We start from the raw sequence: 23978 nt of genomic DNA on the forward strand, positions 1-23978 counted from the left end.
ACCTGGACTTGCCTCGCTCGTGCATCTTGGGATCCACCTGCTCTACTCCACGCTCCAACTTTGTCACATATTAACCCCGAACTCCTAGCCCTAACCTCAACCCTTAACCCCAAAAACTAAAGCCGAACCCCCAACCCGAATCCTAAACCTCAACTCCCTAACCCTAAAGTCGAATCCCCTAACCTTAACTCTAACCCTGAACCCAGACCTGAATCTGAACCCAAACCCCATAACCCTAAAGCATAACCCCTAACTCCTAACTGCTAACCCTATCCCTAATCCCTAACACCTAACCCCAATCACAACCCAAACTCCTAACCCTAACCCCTAACCTGAACCATAACCCCAACTCCTAAACCCTAAACCCAAACCTTAACTCCCAACTCCTAACCTACTAACCCAAAGAAGTTTGCTGTCAAAAGAGGACCTACATGACGTCCTCCATCTCGCTCCATCCGCAGCTGCTGTGGGGCAGCATCATCCCGACCAATACAGAGCTGGCGTGGAACTAGGAGTGTAGAACGTTCCGAGGGAGAGTCTTCCCCCCCTATTTTTATCCCCCGCTCTCACAAATCACCAATGTCAAATGGCAATGTCAGACACAAGAAGTTTGAATATTTCTGCTGTTTTCATCCGATTGTCTCCAAACTTGGTTGACATACAGCAGGTAGAGAGACGCGCTCTGCTGGTTAGGTCAAAGTTCATCGGTAAGAAAGTGAAAAATGCACTAGGAGCAAAGCGTGTGGAGTCACGCGTCAAAGGAACGGTCCCAATAAGATCTTTACAGATCTGTAAGTGTTTCGCCATTACACGTTGATACCACCGTGTCGTAACCAAAAAACACCTTCCGGAAGCTCGCATGTGACCGCACACAGTTGATGCATATGATGTGTTGCATGGAGAGACATGGCTGCAAGTTTGGGTTTTTTTGGTCTTTTTTGGCAACAATACGAACGTGTGTGTGTGTGTGTGTGCGCTAAGTATGCTCAGCTGGGTGCTCAATAAAAGAAAAGAAGCCCCAATGTCTGTACAAACAATTACCTAGCATGGATTTGTAAGCTTATTGGATGCAGTGGAATGTTTGAAATAAATCATTAAAGGCGCTGACAGGGCATTTATCTTCACTCGCGCTCTTGTGTGTGTGTGTGTGTGTGTGTGTGTGTGTGTGTGTGTGTGTGAGTGTGAGCGTCGCGTGTGTCAATCCTCCCGTGTAGCCATGTTTTCTCAAAGCTCTTCCTTCTGAAATCAAGCATGAATAATTAAGCGTTTTCACGAGGCTGCTTTAACGATACATTACACGAGAGGAAATAGGTCAAGCAGCAGAGCGAGCGCCATCGCCAACGCCACTTTTTATTTTTTTTCTTGAAATTGTTATTGGCTAACAATACGCTCATCGCAATGGACGACGCCGTCACTCACTCTGATGCAGGCGCCCCGGGAAGGTGCACCTTCACCAGGAAATCATGGGAATAGGAATAGTCTGTTCCAGGGTCAAACTGTGGCCATCCTAAAAGCTTTAATACGCGCACAGGAAATAATTAAAAGTCAAATTTTAACACTCTTAACTGTCATACAAATCTAAAAAGAAGTTAACCACTGTTAATAATGATGTACATGGAAATAGTCCGTTCCAGGGTCAAACTGTGGCCGTCCTAAAAGCTTTATTAAGTGTACAGGCAATGCTTTAAGTCACATTTCATACTAGTGTAAAGACTTTGTGGAAACACAAAGCAAGGTCCTTGAAGGCTTGGAGGAGTTTGGTGTGGAAGAACCCGCCTTGGGATGAAGTGCTCACATCTGACAAGAAAGAAGAGGGGAAGCTGTCCTGACGCTGTTTCAATACTTTTGTATTTTACCATAATAAGTCAAAAAAAAAAAGGTGTGACGTTGTAAAGCAGCAATGATCTTTGTTACATTCTGCCCTGAGGGCAAAACACGACGTGCAACACAAAGCTGCTTCCTACAGCAACGATGCTCTGCTCGGTCTCCACTCTTGACGCTCAAACGTGGCCTCTTCGCACACCCGTGCGCTCACCTTTGACCCCCGGTCGCTGAAACAAACGCAGTGGCGTCTTCTGGTGGTTTTCATCCTCAAGCGCTTGCTGTCAATCGCACCGCACGCAAGAGCGTCGCTTTGTTTTAAGCGTCTTTGAGCCTCGCGAGTTAAACATCAAGCAGCGTTTTTTGTGGATGAAAAAAGGATGAACGTTTCATTTCAATCACAGCTTGTCTGTTTGTCACCACGACGACAAAAAAACATGAATTATTAAAACTGTGGTCATCAGAAAATAATTTATAATAAATATATTATAATATATAGAAATAAAATTAAAAAAATAATTAATTAAAATAATGAATTATTGTACTTTATTACTATATTTTATTTATTATTTAGTATTATATATAATTACTTTATTAAATATAATAATATACTAATTTATATTATATATAATAATTAATTTGTTGAACATAATAACAATAATAATACATACAGATTAAATAAACACAATTATTGTATTTTATTGTTATATTTTATTTTGTATTTAGTATTATATATATAATTAATTAATTAAATATAATAATAATATACAGTATACATATAGTAAATTCTGTATAATAACAAAATAGAATAATAATAATAATCATAATTTATAATATTATTATATATGTAATAATTAATTAAACATAATAATAATGATAAAATAAAAAATATGTATTTTAACTATATATCTACATATGTAGTTAATAGAAGTGTAAAAAGAAGTGAACAATTAATGCGTTATATCGTAATAATATTATTTGTCAATAATTATTAATATATAATAATTATATTTTATGTATATTTAATAATATTTAATTTAATTAATATTTGTATTACATATAATATAATAGATATATAAATAATAATATAAAAATACATATATACACAAATAATGTAATAAATTTAATTTACTTAATAGTAATATATAAATATAATAATGATAAATAATATAGTATTCATATATAATAATTAGATATATTTACTTTATTTGTATTTGTATTTTTTAAATGTATTTTATATTATTATTATATTATATATATATATATATATATATATATATATATATATATATGTAATGTAATAATATAATTATGAATATATGAACAATTATAATAATGTAATGTAGCGTTAACAATAAAGTCAGCTTGAAAGATTTGTGCCGCAGGAGCACTCCATGTGGTTTCAAAAAAGAAAAAAGAACAATTTGGACGTGGACAATCGCTTTCAACACAACAGGGAGGGAGACGTTGAGCGTCATCCTGCCTCTGTTACGGCGCTGGCGCTGCCTCCAACGCTGGTGAACGATGCCACGTTCAATGCACATGATTCCCGCCTTTTAATATGGAGAGAGTTTATGATTGACACGTCACCCGTGCAGGCCGTGTCCCGCCCCCTTGCTCACAGTCAGCTCACCTGTGACGCTGGACAGGGCGGCTACACGACATCACATTGTGAAATGTTCGTGCCACTGCGGGACTCTGAGTTGCATCCTTCCTGGAAAACTGCAATTTCCTAGCTTCCTTGAATGCAGCACAACTCCATGTTGACTTCCTATAAGTGTAACAGTAACGTGTCCATAGGAGATAGGATACAGGACATGGACTAATAGTCAAGTGTAAGTTGCTAATATTGCGGACAGGCATGCAGTGATGGCGTGTGTGTGTGTGTGTGTGTGTGTGTGTGTGTGTGGGTGTGTGTGTGCGTGTGTGTGTTGTGTAAACACCGCCAGGCAGGTAGGACTGAGGTGTGATTGATGGCTCGGGTTCAGGTGGAGTTCACTGCGAGTTCTGGTATCGGCGGCGGTGCTGAGTGAGTGACAGACAGAAAAGAGGCTGATGGAATATTATCAGGAAGACATTTGTAACGTGGACCCCCGCCTGTCTTGTGGGGGCGGGGGGTGTCTCCTTGGAATCAAGTCATCCATCAGCGCGGATGAAGTCATGAGAGCTTTCTCCTTCCTGACGAGAGACACACGCTTCCCACGCCTTCTGTGAACACACAAACACAACACAACATCGCCATGTGCTACACAAAAGAGTGTGTGAGGTCACTTCTTTTTACACTTGCACCACAACTTATCTTTTACTATTATTAACAGTGCCTAACTTCTTTTACACTTGTATGACAGTTCAAAATGCTCAAATGTAACTTAAAAATTGCCTGTACGCTTAATAAAGCTTTTACGATGGCCACAGTTTGACCCTGGGACAGACTATTTCCATCGCCGTATTTTCCTCTGGGGAAAAAGAGCTCATATTGATTGTGTTCGACCTTAGAACTTGTGTTTTTTGGGGGGTGAAATACTGTAAGTGCAGTGTAGACTACAAATTGTTGTTCAATCAGTTGTTTTTAGCAAAGAAAAAATTCATGTTTGATTGAAAAAAAAAAAAAGATATGAACGTTTGTGTTCCTTTAATAAACTGCCGCTCATCTTCTCTCCCTACCATCATCATCATCATCCTCATGATCGTCATCGTCAGGTCCGAGGAAGGAGGGAAAGACGCGGGAGGGAGGAGTTTGCAATCTTCAGTTTCTTGTGGATCTCTGCCGCGCTGACATCGTCTCTCTGCTCGGCAGCGCCAGTCCACGGTACCGGTCCACGGTGCCAGCCCACGGTACCGCTGCTCTTTTTTTGTCTGCTGTGTCCACATCTACACACACACACACACACACACGCGCGCACACACACGTACACACACGCGCGTGCGGGCGCGGGAATCAGCGAGCTGATGGACACGGCGAGGAGGACGCTCCGTCCCGCGTAGAAGAAGAAGAAGAGGAAGAAGAAGAGGAAGAAGAAGAAGAAGAATTTCCGTTCTCGGTGTTGGATTGGAGAGCAACGTCCTGACAAAAAGAAAGAAGAAAACAAAAAAACAGGAGGAAAGGATCGCGCACCTCTCTTTATGCGCGCGCACGAGCGTGGCCCCGCATCGTGGTTGCACCTGGGCACGCGCGTGAACGCCCCCCCCGCCCCCTCCTCGGCAGCATGCCACGCAGGAAGCAGCAGGCGCCTCGACGGGCTGCAGGTAAGACGCAACACACCTTTGCTCCTTTTATTAGGGACACCCTGCTTGTTTTGCCTTTGTTGCCATAGTCACCGACACCCGCGACTGCCAACTTTTTGGGTTTTTTTTCACGTGTCGTTTAGTCCTTCAGCTAACAGGAAGTACTTTAAATCACTTTGTTAGGTACACCTAACACAACACGAAAAGTAACATCATGCTTACCTTTGTGGTTTCCATTAATTTGTTCAGGGCGGGTCGGTCATGTCACTCAGTGAAGTGGGGGGATTTAATTAGAAATAGATGCACTGTATCTTTATTTTATATTTTCGAGTGTTTTTATTTTTATTACCATTAAATGACTGAACATTTTGTATGTTTCTTCATAATTATGTTCTATTTAAACTTTTTTTTAACACTGTAACAGAACTATTTTAAAACAAAACAAACCATTGTTTACAAACTAGTTCAATCAGCAGCGCCTCTGCTGGTTGTAGCCCGGTACTGCACTTTTTATATAATAATGCTCACTTTTGAGGTATTCATTGGTTGCGTCCTAATATTTTGGTCATGGCTGATCATGTGACTCAATTAAGAGTGGGAGGGCAATAAAAATAGAGGAATTTGGTTATTTTGAAATGTACCTTGATTTAATTTTATACTTTAGAATGCTTTTTATATTAACATTAAATGTAAGAAAAATAAGTATATTTCTACATAATTATTTTCTATTTGAATAATATTTTAAATAAATACTCTTCAGCGAAAAACCCTCCTCACATTATTCGCAAACTATTTACATCCACAGCGCCCCTGCTGGTTGCAACAAGTAGTGCACTCTGTATAATAACGCTTATTCTTGAGGTATTCTTCTATCAGTACAGTTCAAGTTTTCACTGCTTGCGTCACAGTGAGGGCTGTTCCTAATATTTTTGGTCAAGGCTAGTCATGTGACTCCAGAAAAGGGGGCGAGGATTAAAAAATAGAGGAAGTTGGTCATTTTAAAATGTATCTTTATTTAATTCTATACTTTATAATGTTTTTTATATTACAGTACAATTTCAGAAAATAAGTATATTGCTACAGAATTATTTCCTTTTGCAAAATTTATTTTTAAAGAAATACTTCTTGAGAAAAAAACACATTGTTCACAAACTACTTACAGCCACAGCGCCCCTGCTGGTTACAGCAGGTAGTGCACACTCTGTATAATAGTACTTGCTTTTGAGGTTTAATTAATATGGTTGTAGTTTTCACTGATTGCGTCACATTGAGGGCTGTTCCTAATATTTTGGTCAAGCTGATCATGTCACTCAATAAAAGGGGCTGGGATTAAAAAATAGAGGAATTTGGTCATTTTAAAATGTATCTTTATTTAATTTTGTACTTTAGAATGTTTTTATATTACCATTAAATGTCAGAAAATAAGTATATTCTTAGAAAATTATTTTATATTGCAATATTTATTAAAAAAAATACTTCTTAAGAAAAAAACGCCACATTTTTCACATATTATTTATGTACTATTTACGCCCCTGCTGGTTGCAGGCAGGTAGTGCACGCTCTGTATAATAATGCTCCCTTTTCATCAATACGGTTGTAGTTTTCCATGATTGCTTCACAGTGAGGGCTGATCACGTGCAAAAAATGTCCTTAATCATTAAAAAGTACACGGTAGCAAGCGTAAATAAATAAATAACATTCTTCAACAAAGTAGTGGAATCACAGCGCCTCTGCTGGTCACAGCTGAATAGTGCGCCTGGCATGGACGATAAAGGTACGAATCGATTTGATGATGTCAGAAGATAAACGGAGAATACACTTGTGTGTGTGTGTGTGTGTGTGCACGTCAACTCTCTACGCACTCTCCATCATCATATGGACATATTTGTTTGGAGTTTCTTCTTAATAATCGCGTTAGCCTGCCACGATGCTGAGCGTGTGGTCCGCGAGTGACCTTTGACCGCGAGCCGTCTTAGTTGTTGCTTTCGGAGGATGCCTTTTTGTCGTTCACGTATCAACACATACTTAAATGAAGGCCACTTTGGTACAAGTTGCACATTAAGGATGCTAAAATGGAGCCATATGCGTTGTCATATAGGTGGAAAAGTCTGTCATTAATGTTGACTTTTTCTTGCATTTCTGTTGTTGTTTTTTGTCCAAATATTTCAACATTTATGTTTTCTTTTTTTCATGTCATGTTGACTTTATTGCCATATTTTGACTTTATTGTCATAATATTATTACTTTTTCCCCCAACCTAATCTTCCAAAATTTGCAACTTTATTCTATGTTTTGTTTTTTTGCTCATAATATTACAACTTTAGTAAATATTTATTTTAAATTTTTTTACATTTGTGCTTCTAAAAATGACATGCTTTTCCTGATAATATTATAACTTTCTTCTCGTAAAATTATAATGTTCTTCTTGTAATATTTTGACGTTATTTTTGTAAAATCAGCAAATTTGTAACATACCTTACTCCCATAATATTTTGACTTTATTCTCGTAATATTATAACTTTTTGCCCAACCTCATTTTCCATGTTTCAATTAAGTTTTTTTCCTGAAAATATTATGGCTTTATTGTCCTAAAATTATTACTTTTTTTCACCTAACAGTTTGACTTTATTCTTCAGTTTTTTCCCATTTTTCCTCTTTTTTTTTCTTGTAATGTTATGACTTTATTCCCATAATAAATTGACTTTATTCTCATAATATTATAACTTTTTTTCCCAACCTAATTTTCCCAAATTTGCTACTTCATTTTTTGTTTTGATTTCTTTCTCAAAATATTAAGACTTTAGAAAATATTTCTTTAAAATTTAAAAGTTATGCTTCTAAAAATGACATGTTTTTCTTAAAAATATTATAACTAATAATATGAGTATTTTTTCCTCTAACATTTTGACATTATTTCTGTAAAGTTACCACAGTTTTTTTCCAATTTTCCCCATTTTTTTCTTGTAATGTTATGACTTTATTGCCCTAATATTTTGACTTTATTATCGTAATATTATCACTTTTTCCCCACCTAATTTTCCAAAATTTGCAACTTCATTCTTTGTTTTGATTTCTATCTCATAATATTCCGACTTTCAAAATATTTCTTTAAAATTTCAAATTTATGCTTCTAAAAATGACGTGTTTTTATATTCTCGTAAAAATTATGACTTTTTTTCTCCTAATATTTTGAATTTTATTCTTCATTCCTCCCCCCAGTTTTGCTGTTTTTTTTCTTGTAATGTTATGACTTTATTGCCCTAATATTTTGACTTTATTATCGTAATATTATCACTTTTTCCCCACCTAATTTTCCAAAATTTGCAACTTCATTCTTTGTTTTGATTTCTAGCTCATAATATTCCGACTTTCAAAATATTTCTTTAAAATTTCAAATTCATGCTTCTAAAAATGACGTGTTTTTATATTCTTGTAAAATTATGACTTTTTTTCTCCTAATATTTTGAATTTTATTTTTCATTTCCCCCCCATTTTTGCTGTTTTTTTTCTTGTAATGTTATGACTTTATTGCCATAATATTTACACTTTATTCACGTAATATTCTAACTTTTTTCCCAACCAAAATTGGCATGCTGATTCTTTGTTTCGCCTTTGCTTGCAATACGAAATATCTTTCCCACATTTCGGCCTCCAAAGTGTTCCCTCTTGAAAAGAATGAAAAAAACCCCAACAACATCCCTGCTTTTATTGTTTGTGGGTTTTGTAGACGGTGCCTAAGTGATCCTTTTACACGCTCCCTACTAAGTGTGTGTGTGTGTGTGTGTGTGTGTGAAATAAGAAGAGTTTGTTCATTGTTGAGGTAATTGTGTGGCGGCTGACAGGCGCATTCATCAGTGGCTTAATGGTCAATCAAAAGTTGGCAGGCAGAGTGTTTTCATTCTTTGCTCTCCACTACATTAGGAATACTTCATCAAAATGTCGGCGGCTAATGGCTGTGAAGAGTTCATGACTGACTGATCCCTTGTCTGCGTCCCCATCCCACCCCCCGAAACCCCCCATCCTGCCATCCTGCTTGAAAATGAACAGCTCCCCTCGTGCAGATAAACACATTGTGCATTCATATTTCATCTTCCAGACCTGCAAACACAATATTCCCCAACCCTCCTTGTCATTTTTCCTTCCTTCCTTCCTTCCTTCCTTCCTTCCTCCTCCCTTTGCAGCTGTAAGTCATTTTTTCCCCGCTTGATGACTTTAGCAAGGTTCCACAGAGTGACGACAAATTGACTACCCGGCAGAGCGAGAAGTGTTGGAATGGTAGCTTTAGTAGACGGATAACAAGGAGACGCAAAGGAAAAGTGCTTTTATTCTTACATGTGTCCTCCCCCCCCCCTTTTTTTTAGTGGTGGTGGTGGGGGGGGGGTTGAAAAGCAGCCTGGATGCACTCTTTGTAGGTTGACTCGCTGGACGCTTCATTAGGTACACCTCGTTCATGTTAATCCATTAATATTACACTTGCTTGCTACTGGGAACCGTAGTAAAAATGTGAAAAAATGTTTAAAAGTTATGTAATAAAAAAAATATGATACGTATATTTTTAAATGTATTTTTTATTTTTTTCATTTGGACTTTATTGCCATAATATTTTGACTTTGTAATATTATAACTTTTTTCCCCATCCCCGATTTTCCAAAATGTGCAACTTCATCCTTTGTTGTGTTTTCTTTCTCATGATAGTCCAACTTTCGAAAATCATTTTTTAAAACTTCAAATTTATGCTTCTACAAATGACATGGTTTTTTTTCATAAATTTAAAATGGTAAGTTTATTCTCGTACAATTATGACTTTTTTCTCCTAAAATCTTGGCTTCAGTCTTGCAAAATTACTGCAGTTTTTTTTCCCCCATTTTTGCAGTTTTTTTCTTGTGATGTTATGACTTTATTGCCTTAATATTTTGACTTTATTCTCATAATATTGTCACATTTTCCCCCAACCTAATTTTCCAGAATTTGCAACTTCATCCTTTGTTTTGTTTTCTTTCTGATAATATTACACTTTTAGAAAATTATTTTTTCAAATTTTAAATTTATGCTTCTACAAATGACATGTTTTTTTTTCCATAAATATAAAATGGTAAGTTTATTCTCATACAATTATGACTTTTTTCTCCTAAAATCTTGACTTCAGTCTTGCAAAATTACTGCAGTTTTTTTTCCCCCCATTTTTGCAGTTTTTTTCTTGTAATGTTATGACTTTATTGCCTTAATATTTTGACTTTATTCTCGTATTGTTATCACATTTTCCACCAACCTAATTTTCCAAAATTTGCAACTTTATTCTATGTTTCGTTTTCTTTCTCATAATATTACACTTTTAGAAAATTATTTTTAAAAATTTCAAATTTATGCTTCTACAAATGACATGTTTTTCCTCATCAATTTAAAATGCTAGCTTTATTCTCGTAAAATTATGACTTTTTTCTCCTAAAATTTTGACTTTATTCTATCAAAATTACTGCATTCCCCTCCCATTTTTACTGTTTTTTTCTTGTAATGTTTCGACTTTATTGCCATATTTTCACTTAATTCTCGTAAAAGTTTGACTTTTCCACCCTAATATTTCATCATTATTCTTCTAAAATGACTGCTGTTTTTATTTTTTGTTGAATTGTATTTTTAGATATATTAATATTAATATATGAATTCAGATTTTATGGGGGTGTTTTTTCTCTGCGGTTTTATTTTTTTTAGTCCTGCACACGTTATATAAAAACAAAGCAGCAATTTTTGGAAAATGAGGTTGGGAAACAGTTATAATGTAACAATAATCATCTCAAAATATTATGAGAATAAAATCTTAGCAAGAAAAAAAATGTACAAGAAAAAGGTGAAATATGAAATGAAAAATAAAAATGGGCAAAACAAAGTGTAATGGAAGAAGAAAGGTTGATAGTAATCATAACAGGCTTTGTTATTGATAACACAATGCTGACATGCAGGCTGTTTTTATTTCTTTAAATATTAAAATATTTGGTTATTTGGTTTCAAAAAATGTAAAAGTGGGCCCCGCATCTTTTAATTTTTCACGACTGGCGAAAAAATTAGGACACCGCTGTTATCTATCAAGTCATTTTGTTAACTGTAGTCAGAAAGTTAGAATGTAGGTTATTTCGTTATAATTGGACACACACCTTCCAAAAAGTTCAACTTTTGTCTCGTCAGACCACAGAGTGTTTTTCCAAAGGTCTTGGGGATCAACAAGATGTTTTCTGGCAAAATTAAGATGAGCCTTAATGTTTGTTTTTGTTCAGCAGTGGTTTTGGTCTTGGAGCTCCGCCATGCAGGCCGTTTTTGCACAGCGTCTTTCTTATGGTGGAGTCATGAACACTGACCTTAACTGAGGCAAGTCTTTGGATGTTGTTGTGGGGTCTTTTGTGACCTCTTGGATGAGTCGTCGCTGTGATCTTGGGGTCATTTCGGTTGGCCGGCCACTCCTGGGAAAGTTCACCACTGTTTCATGTTTTTGCCATTTATGGATAATGGCTCTCACTGTGGTTTGCTGGAGTCCCAATGCTTTGGAAATGGCTTTAGAACCTTTTCCAGACTGATAGATCTCATCTAACCTCAGTTAAGTTATTTTTTAACATGGATGGGGGCAATCATACAGCACACAGGGCCGTGTAGGTTTGCATTTTTTTCTCCCTTAATAATGAAAAGTTTCATTTAAAATCTGCATGTTTTGTTCAGTTGTGTTGTCACTGACTAATATTTACATTTTTATGATGGCCTGAAACATTTAAATGTGGCAAATGTGCAAAAAAATAAGAAATCAGGAAGCGGGAAAACACTTTTTCACACCATGTATGCTGCAGGATCGTATATAAATAGTATTTCATAGTTATAGTACCTATCTAGTATGTATACTGGTGATGCAGTAATACACGTACTGTTAAGGAAACGTATCAATAAAATGATGATGTAGTCGTGGGAGGGGTACCTAATGTAGTGTCCTTCCCCATCTTTCATGCCTTCTGCTCGTGCAGCCCGTGGGAGGATTCCTCCCCCTGTTGTTGTTTTTTTTCCTCTCTCTCTTGTTGTTGTTTTAATTTTGACAATAGCTGCGCGCCTGTAACCCAATTTGCTGTTAACGAGATGAATTGCGGGAGCAGACAAAGGCATGAAGACTCCTGACGGACCGACAGGGGCGGCGTGTGGGAAACGGCCTCGCGCAAATTCCTCCCGTCTGAAAACATCCCCGCATCGACGCAGATGTTGTTGACCGGCTTGAGGTGGGAAAAATAGACTTCGCTTTGAAAAGGGAGGGGCTTCTAATGAGTTATTTCTCCTCCTTTTTTGCCTGTTGTTGAGCTTTATTTGGACTAGAAGGGGGGTGTCCAAACGTTTCCTTCAGCGAGGGCCACTTTTGTATAGCAACACATGCAGATATGCTAGGAAGTTCTATGAATTTCATCTCAGCTTTGTCACGTAGGTGGAAAAGCTAATTTAAAAATTTATTAATATCAACATTGCTGGGTTTTTTCCCATTTTTTCAGATTACATTTTTTTTCTTATAATATTGTGACTTTTATTATTATTATTATTATTTTCTTTTTTTTTCTTTAATATTTCAACTCTATGCTACCAAACTGACATTATTTTCCCCCATAATATTACTACTTTATTCTCGTAAAATTGTGACTTTTTTTCTCGTTAGAATACGACTTTTTTCTCTGAATATTCTGAGTTTATTTTCATAAAATTACAGCTGTTTTTTCCATCTGCTGTTTTTGTTGTTTTTTTCAACTGGTTTAACTTTCTTCTTGTGAATTTTCTTCTTATGTTTATGGAACGGTAGATTTGCATATTCTGTATCCCCGCAGTTTTTAACCTCCGCACCAATTAGCTCCCATTTGACTTCCAAAATTGATTTCTCGTAATATCATGACTTAACTCCCACAATATTTACACTTTTGCCCCAACCTCATTTTCCAAAAATGACAACATCATTTTGTTTTGTTTCTCATAATATTACAACTTTAAAAAAACAAACAGACTTTTTCTTTAATATTTCAGCTCTATGCTACAAAAATGACATTATTTTTCCTCATAATATTGCGAGTTTATTCTAAAAAAAAAAAAGAAACTTTTTGCTCGTTTTCTTCGTAAAATTTAGACTTTATTCTCGTAAAATTACATTTTTTTTTCATTTCTGTTGGGTTTTTTCGTCTTCTTGTAAATATGACTTTATTCCTAGAATATTTGGACTTTTCCCCCATCTTAATTTTCCAAATATTACAAGTCCATTTTGTTTTGTTTGTTTAAAAAGCCTGTCAAAATGACTTCAAAAAATAACATCACACTAGTTTAACTTTCTTCTTGTAAATTTTCTTCTCCTAATTATGGCTTTATTCCCTTAATATTTTAACCTTTTCCCCGTCTTAAATTATTACCACATTTTCTTTTGTTTGTTTAAAAAAACTTTAAAAACAGCTTTTAAAAAATTACATATTTTTTCTTTAATATTTTAGCATTAAAATTATTTTTTTCCCCCTCATATTACAAGTTTATTCTCGTAAAATCGTGACTTTTCTTCTTGTTTTTCTCTTAATATTTTGACTTTATTTTTGCAAAATGACAGCTGTTTTTTTCCATTTCTGCTGTTTTTTTTTTTATTTTCCAACTTTGTTTTGGTAAATTTTCTTCTCCGAATATTTAGACTTTATTCCCATAATATTATAACTTTTTCCCCAACCTCATTTTCCAAAAATTCCAACTTCATTTTGTTTTGTTTGGTTATCATTTTTTTTTGTAAAATTATAACTGTTTTTTCCATTTCTACTATTTTTTTAGTTTAAACTATTCCAACTTTTTTCTTGTAATTTCTTTTCTTGTAATATCATGACTTTATTCCTATAATATTTATATGGTCTTCCTTTAAATGACACTTTTTTGTCTTTTTTTCCCCATAATATTACAACTTTTAAAAATATAACCTATCTTTTTGTTATACAGTATTTAAATGTTACGCAGCTAAAATGACATTGTTTTTTTTCATAATATTACAACTTTATTCTCATAAAATGATGACTTTTTCTCGTTACATTACTTTTTTCTCTTCACATTTAGATTTTATTCTTGTAAAATGATTTTAGGCTTATCGTTTAATTATTTAATTTATTTAATAGTTGTTTAATTAATAAATAATATTTACATTTTGTGCATTCTCTTAAAATTGTAACTTCTCTTCTCCTTAGAATACAATTTTTTTTCTCTTAATATTTTGACTTTATTCTCATAAAATCACAGCTGTTTTTTTCATTTCTGCTGTTGATTTATTTTTTCAACTACTTCAATTTTCTTGTAAATTTTATGACTTTAAAAAAAGTCTTTTTTTTCTGTAATATTTCAAGTTTATGGTACTAAAATGATGTTAGTTTTCCTCATAATATTACTGCATTATTCTTGTAAAATTTCAACTTTTTCTCGTTAGATTACTACTTTTTTCTCTTCATATTGGGATTTTATTGTTATTATTGTTACTTTATTTATGATTATTTGTAAAATTATTAAATTAATTAAATAAATATTTGATTAATAAAAAATCTTTACAACTTTTTCCTCGTAATATTAAGAGTTTATCCTCGTAATATTGTGACTTTGTTTTATTATTATATTATTTATTTAATAATAATTGTATCACTTTATTTATGATGATGATTATTATTGTTATTATTATTATATTATTACTATCATTTATTATTATTATTATTATTATTATCATTATTATTATTATTATTATTATATTATTTATTAAAATTATATTATTCTTGTAATATTTTTATGATTACTTTTGAAATGATTATTTTTTAAATATTTCACTTTACCTTTTTCTCGCCAGGGTTTGATTTTATTCTTGTCCAATTATTTTTTTTGTTTTATTATTTCATCAATTTTGTAATTATTTAATTAATAAATATTTCCAACTTTTGTCTTTTAATATTTTGACTTTATTCTTGTGAAATTGGTGCTGATTTTTTTTCATTTTTGCTGTTGTTTTTTTGGGTTTTTTTAGGACTAGAACTTTGGATCTTTAGGAAAAAGTCAAGTTGTGGCTTCGAGGTGAGAAATATGACACATTTCACCGTAAAAAGGTGATTTTTTATTTTTATTTTAACTTTCTTTGCTATAGCCACTAAAATGTTTCCGTTATGGATCGGCCTAATCATCAATTTAGTGTTTCCCTCATGTTCATGTGTTTGTGGTGGCCAGCCACAAATACATTTGGAGCGCCACAAGCTATGCTGATAAATGATGCGCATGAAGGAAGTACTGCAGGCAGAATTCCCAAAGTGATGCAATCTTTGCATGCGTGAAATCGCTCTCGTGTTTCTCAGCTTGGCGGTTGACGTCAACAAATGCCGTGATCAAGTGCAGCCTCTCCACTTTGCTGCCGCGTTTGCAAGTCCCCCCCCCCAAAAAAATCCCCTTAGAGGGTTCCTATAATAACTTCCTCCTCATCAGCGACTTTTGCTGCAAAAAGACAAACATCACGTCAGGTGAGCTGCAGCTGGCAGGTGCAGCCAGCGAGCTCTGCAAGCTAGCCCGCCGTTGTCGCGTGAGCTGACGTGGCGTTGCGTGGACATACACATATTTATATTCTATATAATAATTATTATTATGATTTTATAGGTACTGTAGCGTGTGAATGGACATACATATTTTTACATTATGTATAGAGCGTGAATGGATATCCATATATTTATATTATATGTACTTTAGTGTGTGACTGGACATACATATTTTTACATTATGTATAGAGCGTGAATGGATATCCATATATTTATATTATATGTACTTTAGTGTGTGACTGGACATACATATTTTTACATTATGTATAGTGTGTGATTGGACATATACTTATTAAATGATATAATAATATTTATTATTGCATGTGATCTGACATACAGTATATACATTTACTGTACATTACATATAGTGTGGGATTGGACATACATATGTTTATATTATATGTACTTTAGTGTGTGACTAGACATACTGTACATATATTTGCATTACATATAGTGTGTGATTGGACATACAATACATATGTTTATATGTACTGTAGTATGTGATTGGACATACATATATTTACGTTATTTGTAGTGTGTGATTGGACATGCAGAACACATTCGAGCTGTCAATCGATTAAAATATTTAAGTGCGATTAATCACATTTTGTCCATAGTTAACTCATAATTAATCACACTTAATCGCAGATGGAAATAAGTTTCTATCTATAATAAGTAGGGATGTAACTCTCTTTGTGGTAAACGATTTCATACACAACTACGAGAACTACATCAAATTTTATGTAAATGGATATCAATTTTGGAATTATGGGCCATTATTTTATTTAAAAAGTGTATACATTTACAAATCCCCAGTTTTTGCATGTTTAGTGAGAGGGCGTTTCGTTCCACTTTGTTTGACGGTCCTTGAACGCACCTTCTAACTTTGTCCCACGCTGCACAGATGGACTACTATACTGTATTTTCCCAATTTTTCTTTCACCTCATATTTGGTCCCAAATGCTGATACTATGTGGGAATGCATGAAGGTAACATCTGCTGACCTTACTGAGCGCTAATGTGCATATTTGTTTGGTACACAATCTCTCTGAGAAACAAGTCCAGGCCCGTACTGGTGGATGGCGGGTCTGTATTCATTTTGTGATGTCGCTCCTGTCATAGTTTTACACAATAAGACAAATTACATCGCTATAATGTACATATCTTTTACTGATGACTACCTAGTGTGCTGCTAATGCTAGCGCTTCTAGCTCTTCAGCCACGGTCACATTGACATAAGCCCCCAAATAGCTGCCCTCGGCTATGCCTGCTGTCAACTAGCAGCTTCAACCCAAATTTTAGCTCACAGTTCAAAGCAAAAAATCAGCCGTCGCATGTAAAATACACACTCGTTAGTTGGGACACTTCATACGCCAAGGTACCTCTGTATAAATGACAATAAAAAAAATACCGGCAGTGCTTCAGTACCTTCTCCTCTTCACTCTGGCATACATACGTTTACATTGTGTGCATGCGAATGGACAGACAGATGTTTACATGGAGTGTATGTGAATGGAGAGACATGTTGTGTATTTAATAAACGCTAACAGACGTTGTGAGTGTTATAAGAACCCAGAAATGTCAGTGGTATGTCCATGGTAGTGCTAACACCAGAGGAGAGGTGTCCCGGCTGGTCCAGCAGTGTTACTGTATATGGAGAATACTTAAGTAGAAGTAGTAAATGCAGTACTTTGTATTCACAGTCAGTCCCAATAAAGTTGTTATCTGAGGCTCCAATTGTGACATATTGTTGCTTCAAGCTGGCGGCGCCTGAAGGTCTTTTTGCATTTGGAGGTCGTCCGCCTGCTCGTGTCTTCGGCGAGTTGCTCCAAACGACTTAATTGATCCTCATTAAACGGCGCTGACAGCTTCGGCGTCCGTGATGGATGCGGAATAATTGTGTTGCGCTCACATCTTGATTAAGAGGAACAACAACGGATGAGACTCGCGCTCGCTGGGGCGTTGTACCCGCGGAACGTCAGCCACTGTAACTTTTGGTTGTTTCGCCCAATCAGCATGAAATTTGGTACGCGCCTTTAGGGGACTGGCAAGCACGTATCTGTGGAATTTGAGCAATATTGGTTGAAAGACATGGCCGCCGTCTAGCAAAATGTATGACATTTATGCTAGCATGTTTTACAAAGCTTTTTCAATAGGGGGCGCCACACATGTCATTTATGTCACGGGATGCCCTCATTTTTCAAATGACTGTACATCAGGGGTTTCCAAAGTGTTTTTTTAATAATTAAAAAATATAATTCAACAATAATTTAAAAAAAATGCAAAAATTGAAAAATCAAAAGAAGTTGAAACCTAACGAGAAAAAGTCGTAATTTTACAAGAATAACGTAATATTATGAGGAAAAATAATGACATTTTGGTCGTTGAAAGAAAAAAAACATTATTTTTTAAGTCATAATATTATGAGAAACAAACAAAACAAATAAAATTGTAATTTTTGGAAAATTAGGTTGGGTGAAAAAGTTATATATTATTATGGAAATGAAGTAAAAATATTACTTAAATATTACTAAATATTACTAAAATATTAAAAGAAAAACATGTACAAGAAAAAAGTTGAAATTGATGGAAAATAAAAAAAACTGCAGCAAAAATAAAAAAAAAATCTGTAATTTCAGGAGAATAAAGTCAAAATATTACAAGAAAAAAATAACAATAAAATTAAAAAAACCACCACAAAAATGGAAAAAAACTGCAGCAATTTTACAAGAACTAAATGAAAATATTAAGAGAAAAAAGTTGTATTCTAAAAAGAAAAAGTCAAAATTTTATGAGAATAAACACATAATATTATGAGCAAAAATAATGGCATTTTGTTAGAACAGAGTTGAATTTTTAAAGAAAAGAATACGTTGTTTTTTGTTTTTAAGTCGTAATAATATTAGAAACAAGGAAAAGAAAATACACTTCGAAAATACATTTTCAAAAAATTAGGTTGGGGAAAATGATATATTATGGGAATAAAGTCATAAAGTCAAAATGTTAAGAAAAGAAAATTTAGTTTATCTAAGAAGACAGTTGAAATATTTGGACAATAAAAAACAGCAAAAATGGGGAAAAAGAAAGAAAAACATGGCCGCCATCAAGCAAAATGTGGGCGGGACTAAATGCCCGCAAGTCATTGAGCGTTTGTCTAATGATGGTAAGTCTGTATGACATGTGTTCATGTATTCCATGGATGCCAGCGTGCCATGCAAAGCATTTTCAACACGGCCCATGGGGGGTGCCAGTGGTGTCCACAATGAGGACACCTCACGGTGTTGCTTATTGGACTTCACTGCGCGTGGAAAAGTAAGTAAAAGTGTGCTTTTACTTTAGCGATATTCATCTTGAATATCAAACTTTGCGTCTGGAAGACAAATGTGCTTCCGGCGTGATGTGACTTATTTGGAATCGAGCGTCTTCTTTAATGAGTCTGTGACGAATGAGGCGGTTTGAAGGAGAAAACACACCAAATGAACTTCACAAAACATGAATGTGCTGTCTCTGGAATATTCCGTTGATAAAACAGCGCATCAATTCTACCTCTGGGTTGTCATGTCGAGCATAAAACGCCGTGGCATTAAAGCCCCGCCTCCCCCACCGAGTGACAGCTTCTATCATGACAACAGCGCCAGGTCTTTGCACAGGAAGCAGCTTGCTCGTCTCGTTACGGCCGCCGCCGGTGGGGAAATGTGCTGACACGTCACACGCACGTTTGGTGTGGGTGCCCGCGAATGAGCAACGACGGAGGTCTTTTCCAGCTGGCAGAGCTTTCTGGAAGCGGCCTGCAGAGCACGGCGAAAACAAAAGCTCACGAAAGGACGTGCCTCTTCCTTTTGTTTCAATTTTAGCAGTCAGGACATGGAGGGTTGGCGTGTGACTGAATCGCTACACCTCTGTACCGTACTGCATGTGCCATATGGTCCCTAATTAGCACCCCCCGCCAGTGCAGCTGATTGACGCCAAATTCAGTGCGCATGTTCGTCATGACAGGGCGCATGGAAGTCACCGAAGAACCTATGCTGTGAGACGCGCAGGTCCTCGGCCATTTTGGTTTGCAGGTACCAATTTTTGGGGATTTCTGACCTTTTCCAGAGGTCATAACTTGCGGATTTGCTGTGAAAAAAGTACCGTTTCCGGGGGTCGTAACTCCTCCGAGGTAATTCATCCAATTGCCACCAAAGTTGAACCGATGGCTGACGATAAACTGCGAAAATTGTGACTTTTCACAGCAAGTGAGTGGAGCTTGGTGGCAAAGTTTGAGGATTTGCTGTGAAACAGGTGGTCCCCCTTTTTGAAACTTTTCCAGGGGTCGTAACTCCTCCTAGGTCGCCAGCAAAATTGAACCATGCATGCCAGACAGACGGATGGCCATAAATTCTGAAAATTGTGAATTTTCATGGTCAAGTGTATCACTGAAATGGAACCTGGTATGCCAGATAGAAGGGCGACGATAAGTCGGTGTCAGTGAAAAATGCTGATTCGGCTTGAAACTGGGAGTGCCCCTGGAGAGTTTGAAAGTTTCAGCACCCGCCACAAGTGCATCAGATTGGCACAAAAGCCGGTATGCATGCTTGTTTTGAGAGGTCGCACAAAATTCATCAAAGAAGCATCGAAATAGTCGACCGTTTTGGCGTGCAGGTTCGATTTTTTTTTAGATTTGTTGCAATTTTCAGGGTGTTGTACCTGAGCTGCATCCTCTTGGGGAATTTATCCAATTGTCACCAAAATTAAACCTTGGTTGCCAGACGGATGGGCGACGATAAGTTGTGAACTTTTGATGGCGTACGGTGTGAGTGGAGCTTGTCAGTGAAAATGGCTGATTGGTCTTGAAACTGGAAGCCCCCCCCTGGATAGTTGTCAAGTATTAGCACCCGCCAGCAGTGCGTCAGAGTGACGCAAAAGCCGGCATGCATGTTCGTCATGAGAGGTTGCGCAGAATTCGTCATAGAAACGTTGAAATCCTCGGACATTTTGGCTTGCAGGTGCCATTTTTCAGAGATTTGTCGCCATTTCCGGGGGCGGGGGGTCGTACCTGAGCTAACTAATCCTAGGGAATTTATCCGATTGTCACCAAAATTGACCCTATGCCAGACGGATGGGCGACGATAAGTTCGAAAATGGTGAGCTTTTGCCGTCGGCCACGAGTGGAGCTTGTTTGTGAAAATTGCTGATTTGGCATGAATCTGGAAGCGCCCCCGTGGAGAGTTTTAAAGTATAAGCACCCGCCGCCAGCGCATCGGAGTGACACCAAAGCCGGTATATTCGTCACGAGAGGTTGCGCAAACTTCATCAAAGAAACATAGAAGTAGTCGGCCATTTTGGCTTGCAGTACCATTTTTTAGAGACTTTTCAGAGGGCTGTACCTGAGCTACAAGGGAGTCCTACGAGGGAATTTATCCGATTGAAACGGTTACTTTGGAGATCATGTCATTGTCTTGTGCACATGAACACGGCCTCTGTCTGCTCGCAGGCCGTAAAATAAACATTCAAGTCACGAGGGCGAGGCGGGGAGGTAATCGCACGGACAGATAACTGCACTGCTGGCAAATAAAGCTGTCGTTAAACTGCGGGCTGGCAAGCAGGAAGTGGAAATAACGCACAGTCATGACTCAGCTCTCCAAGTAGCGCATGTTAGCCTGCGAGCTACTCTAGCACAAGTCCTGCAGTCACTCCGTCAGTCAGGGCGTAGAGTTCTCGGGCCCCGGCCGTCACTGTGGCAACGCTACACACACCAGTGCACACGGAGGGGGAGGGAGTGGATCATCTCCACCTCCGGGCTGCCCCAAACAATTGGAATGTAACCGCTAGCTGTACGGCAGGTGTTCACCTTTGCTTAGCATCCCGCTAGCTTTTCATGACTCATCGCTTGTAAGCTGCAAAAGGTACTTTTTAATGGCCTTGCGAGAGTATAATGTGTTTACGAACACCAAACGTGATCAAACTCTATCATCTCCCTCGCTTGTGTGCTCCGCTTTGGAGAAAAGAGACGCCCAGAAGAAAAGCAGGCTTTGCTACACATCAAAAAACAACTGACCAGTCTACGCTTTCCCAGCACAGGATGAGTTTTAAAGGACTTGAATTTGTCGTTTGTTTCAATTTCTCAAAGTGTCATCAGATGTACACAAAAATCGTAGGTGTAAAATAATAATAGATTACAAATACAAGCATGTCACTAATAATCATGTCTAAAATAATAATAATTACAATAATAGTCGCACACAAGTTTTCATAGGTCTTTTAATTTAATGTGTTTTTTTGTGCTGTTGAACATTTTTAATTTTCATATATTTTTTAATCAGAATAATTTTTTTATATGTATTTATCATTTTTGGTCGAACATTTTATAAGGTTCATATTTTTAAATGAGAATTCATTTTACATTTTTGCTGTAGAAAATTTTTTAAACTTTCAAATTTTTGTAATGGGAATATATTCTTAGTTTTTGCTGTCAAGCGTTTTCAATTTTCATATATTTCTGAATTAGAATTATTTTTGTTTGCCATAGAATGTTTTTTAAAATTTTCATATTTTTTAATGTAAATATATTCGTAATTTTTGCTCTCACATTTATTTAAGTTTCATATTTTTTTAATGAGAATTTTTTTCAAATTTTTGCTAGATCATTTTTTAAGAGTTTCATAAATTTTAATGAGAATGTATTCTTAATTTTTTGCTGGAACATTTTTTCATGAGATTTCTTTTTGTATTATTTTTTTTTTTTGCTGTGGATGATCTGTTTAAATTTCATATTTTTTAATGAGAATGTATTCGTCATTTTTGCCCGAACATTTTTTAGTTTTCTATTTTTTAATGGCAATTTATTTGTAATTGTTGTAATTTTTGCTGTAGAACATTTTTGAATTTTATCTTTTAAAGAAAAACCAAATTTAATCTTGTTCTTTTTCTCTGCATTTTTCAATTTTCACATTGTTACCTACAACGTATGATTGTTTTTGCAATTTTCTTTGGGACAACGTAATAATAAGAATGACTTCCATACATATTTCTTGTTTTCATGTTTTTATATACTGTGTTGTACACCAGTTTGCATTTCAATGACGCAGAAGACAGGAAGTTGATGTTGATTGGCTGGACTAAGATGTCTGTTGGGTGAAATGTGGTGTTTATGTTGTATTTACAACTCCATGATGAAAGTACCTGATCCGTACCCGCTATTGGCGCCCGCAGTGGCACGGTACCACAAGGGGCGGAGCTCTACACTACAGTGCACTGATTGGTGGAGGGAGTGGTCACTCCCGCGTGACAGGAACAGGAATAGAATGAAAACAACAACAAAAGGCGTCTTTCCTGCAACAATACGGGACGAGAGCAGGGAGCGCTGGGCGGGTTTAGCGTGGGATTTACGGCGTGTCTTTTGTTGCGCTGGGAATCTGGACCACGTGCGATAACGGAATTATGCTTTTGTGCTGGAAGCGCGTAGCGTCTGCGGCTGTCGACAGGAGGCATGACAAATGTTCAACAAAAAGAGAGCGTGTGCTTTTTTTTCCCCCACCCACTTCAACTGTGACCTGATGTTCACGATATGTAGGAAACATGGACGCTTCTTCGGGTTTTATGTGGAAAATACACATCTTTCAGAGCAGTTAGTAAAACTTGAAGCGCCGCCATACACCTCATAGTATACATCTGCAGGTGATATCACCCTGGTATCATCTTAATGTCATCCTTTGCACTCGGTGTACAGTGTACAGCATGTATTGCCGTATCGATGCAGTATACACGGAAAATGAGTCAACACACAGCCATTAATGTCAAAACATCTGGCAACACGAGTAGCAAGATCATCGTGTCTTTGCCCACAGTCAAGCATGGTGGCGGTAGCCTGCAGGAGTGCTGCTGGCACTTGGGGAGCTGCGGTTCATTGGGGTCAAACGTGAATTCTAACTGGCACCATGACATTGTGAAGATCCGCTCCCTCGGCGGTGGCGGTGTCACGGTCCGGGGATGCACGAGTGCTGCCGGCACCAGGAGAGATACGGTTCATATTTGGGAAAGATGAATTCCAACGTGTAATGTGACATTCTGGAGATTCGCTCCCTTGGCGGTGGTAGCGTCACGGTCACGGGCTCCATGAGTGCTGCCGGCGCAGGGAGAGACTGGGTTCATTTTGGGAAAACTGTGTTCCAGCACGCACCATGACATTGTGAAGATCCGTTCCCTCGGCGATGGCGGTGTCACGGTCCGGGGATGCACGAGTGCTGCCGGCACCAGGAGAGATACGGTTCATATTTGGGAAAGATGAATTCCAACGTGTAATGTGACATTCTGGAGATCCGCTCCCTTGGCGGTGGTAGCGTCATGGTCACGGGCTCCATGAGT

The 23978-nt window shown here is 36.8% G+C and overlaps 1 protein-coding gene across 2 annotated transcripts in view; it reads left to right on the forward strand.

Moving 5' to 3' along the window:
• Positions 1-4521: 4521 nt before the first annotated feature.
• The window catches only part of LOC129184336 (teashirt homolog 2), a 54922-nt gene continuing 35465 nt past the window's right edge, over positions 4522-23978 (forward strand). Inside the window, exon 1 of one of the 2 annotated variants that reach the window (XM_054780618.1) lies at positions 4522-4656. Coding sequence is in view for 1 of the 2 variants with exons in the window: in XM_054780617.1 (XP_054636592.1) it covers positions 5028-5067 (40 nt within the window). In the remaining variant the exon portion in view is untranslated. Of the gene's footprint in view, positions 5068-23978 lie in introns of both variants that reach the window. The other variant, XM_054780617.1, reaches the window with a different exon arrangement.

This window comes from Dunckerocampus dactyliophorus, chromosome 1 (assembly GCF_027744805.1).
Source record: "Dunckerocampus dactyliophorus isolate RoL2022-P2 chromosome 1, RoL_Ddac_1.1, whole genome shotgun sequence".
Classification (NCBI taxonomy): domain Eukaryota; kingdom Metazoa; phylum Chordata; class Actinopteri; order Syngnathiformes; family Syngnathidae; genus Dunckerocampus; species Dunckerocampus dactyliophorus.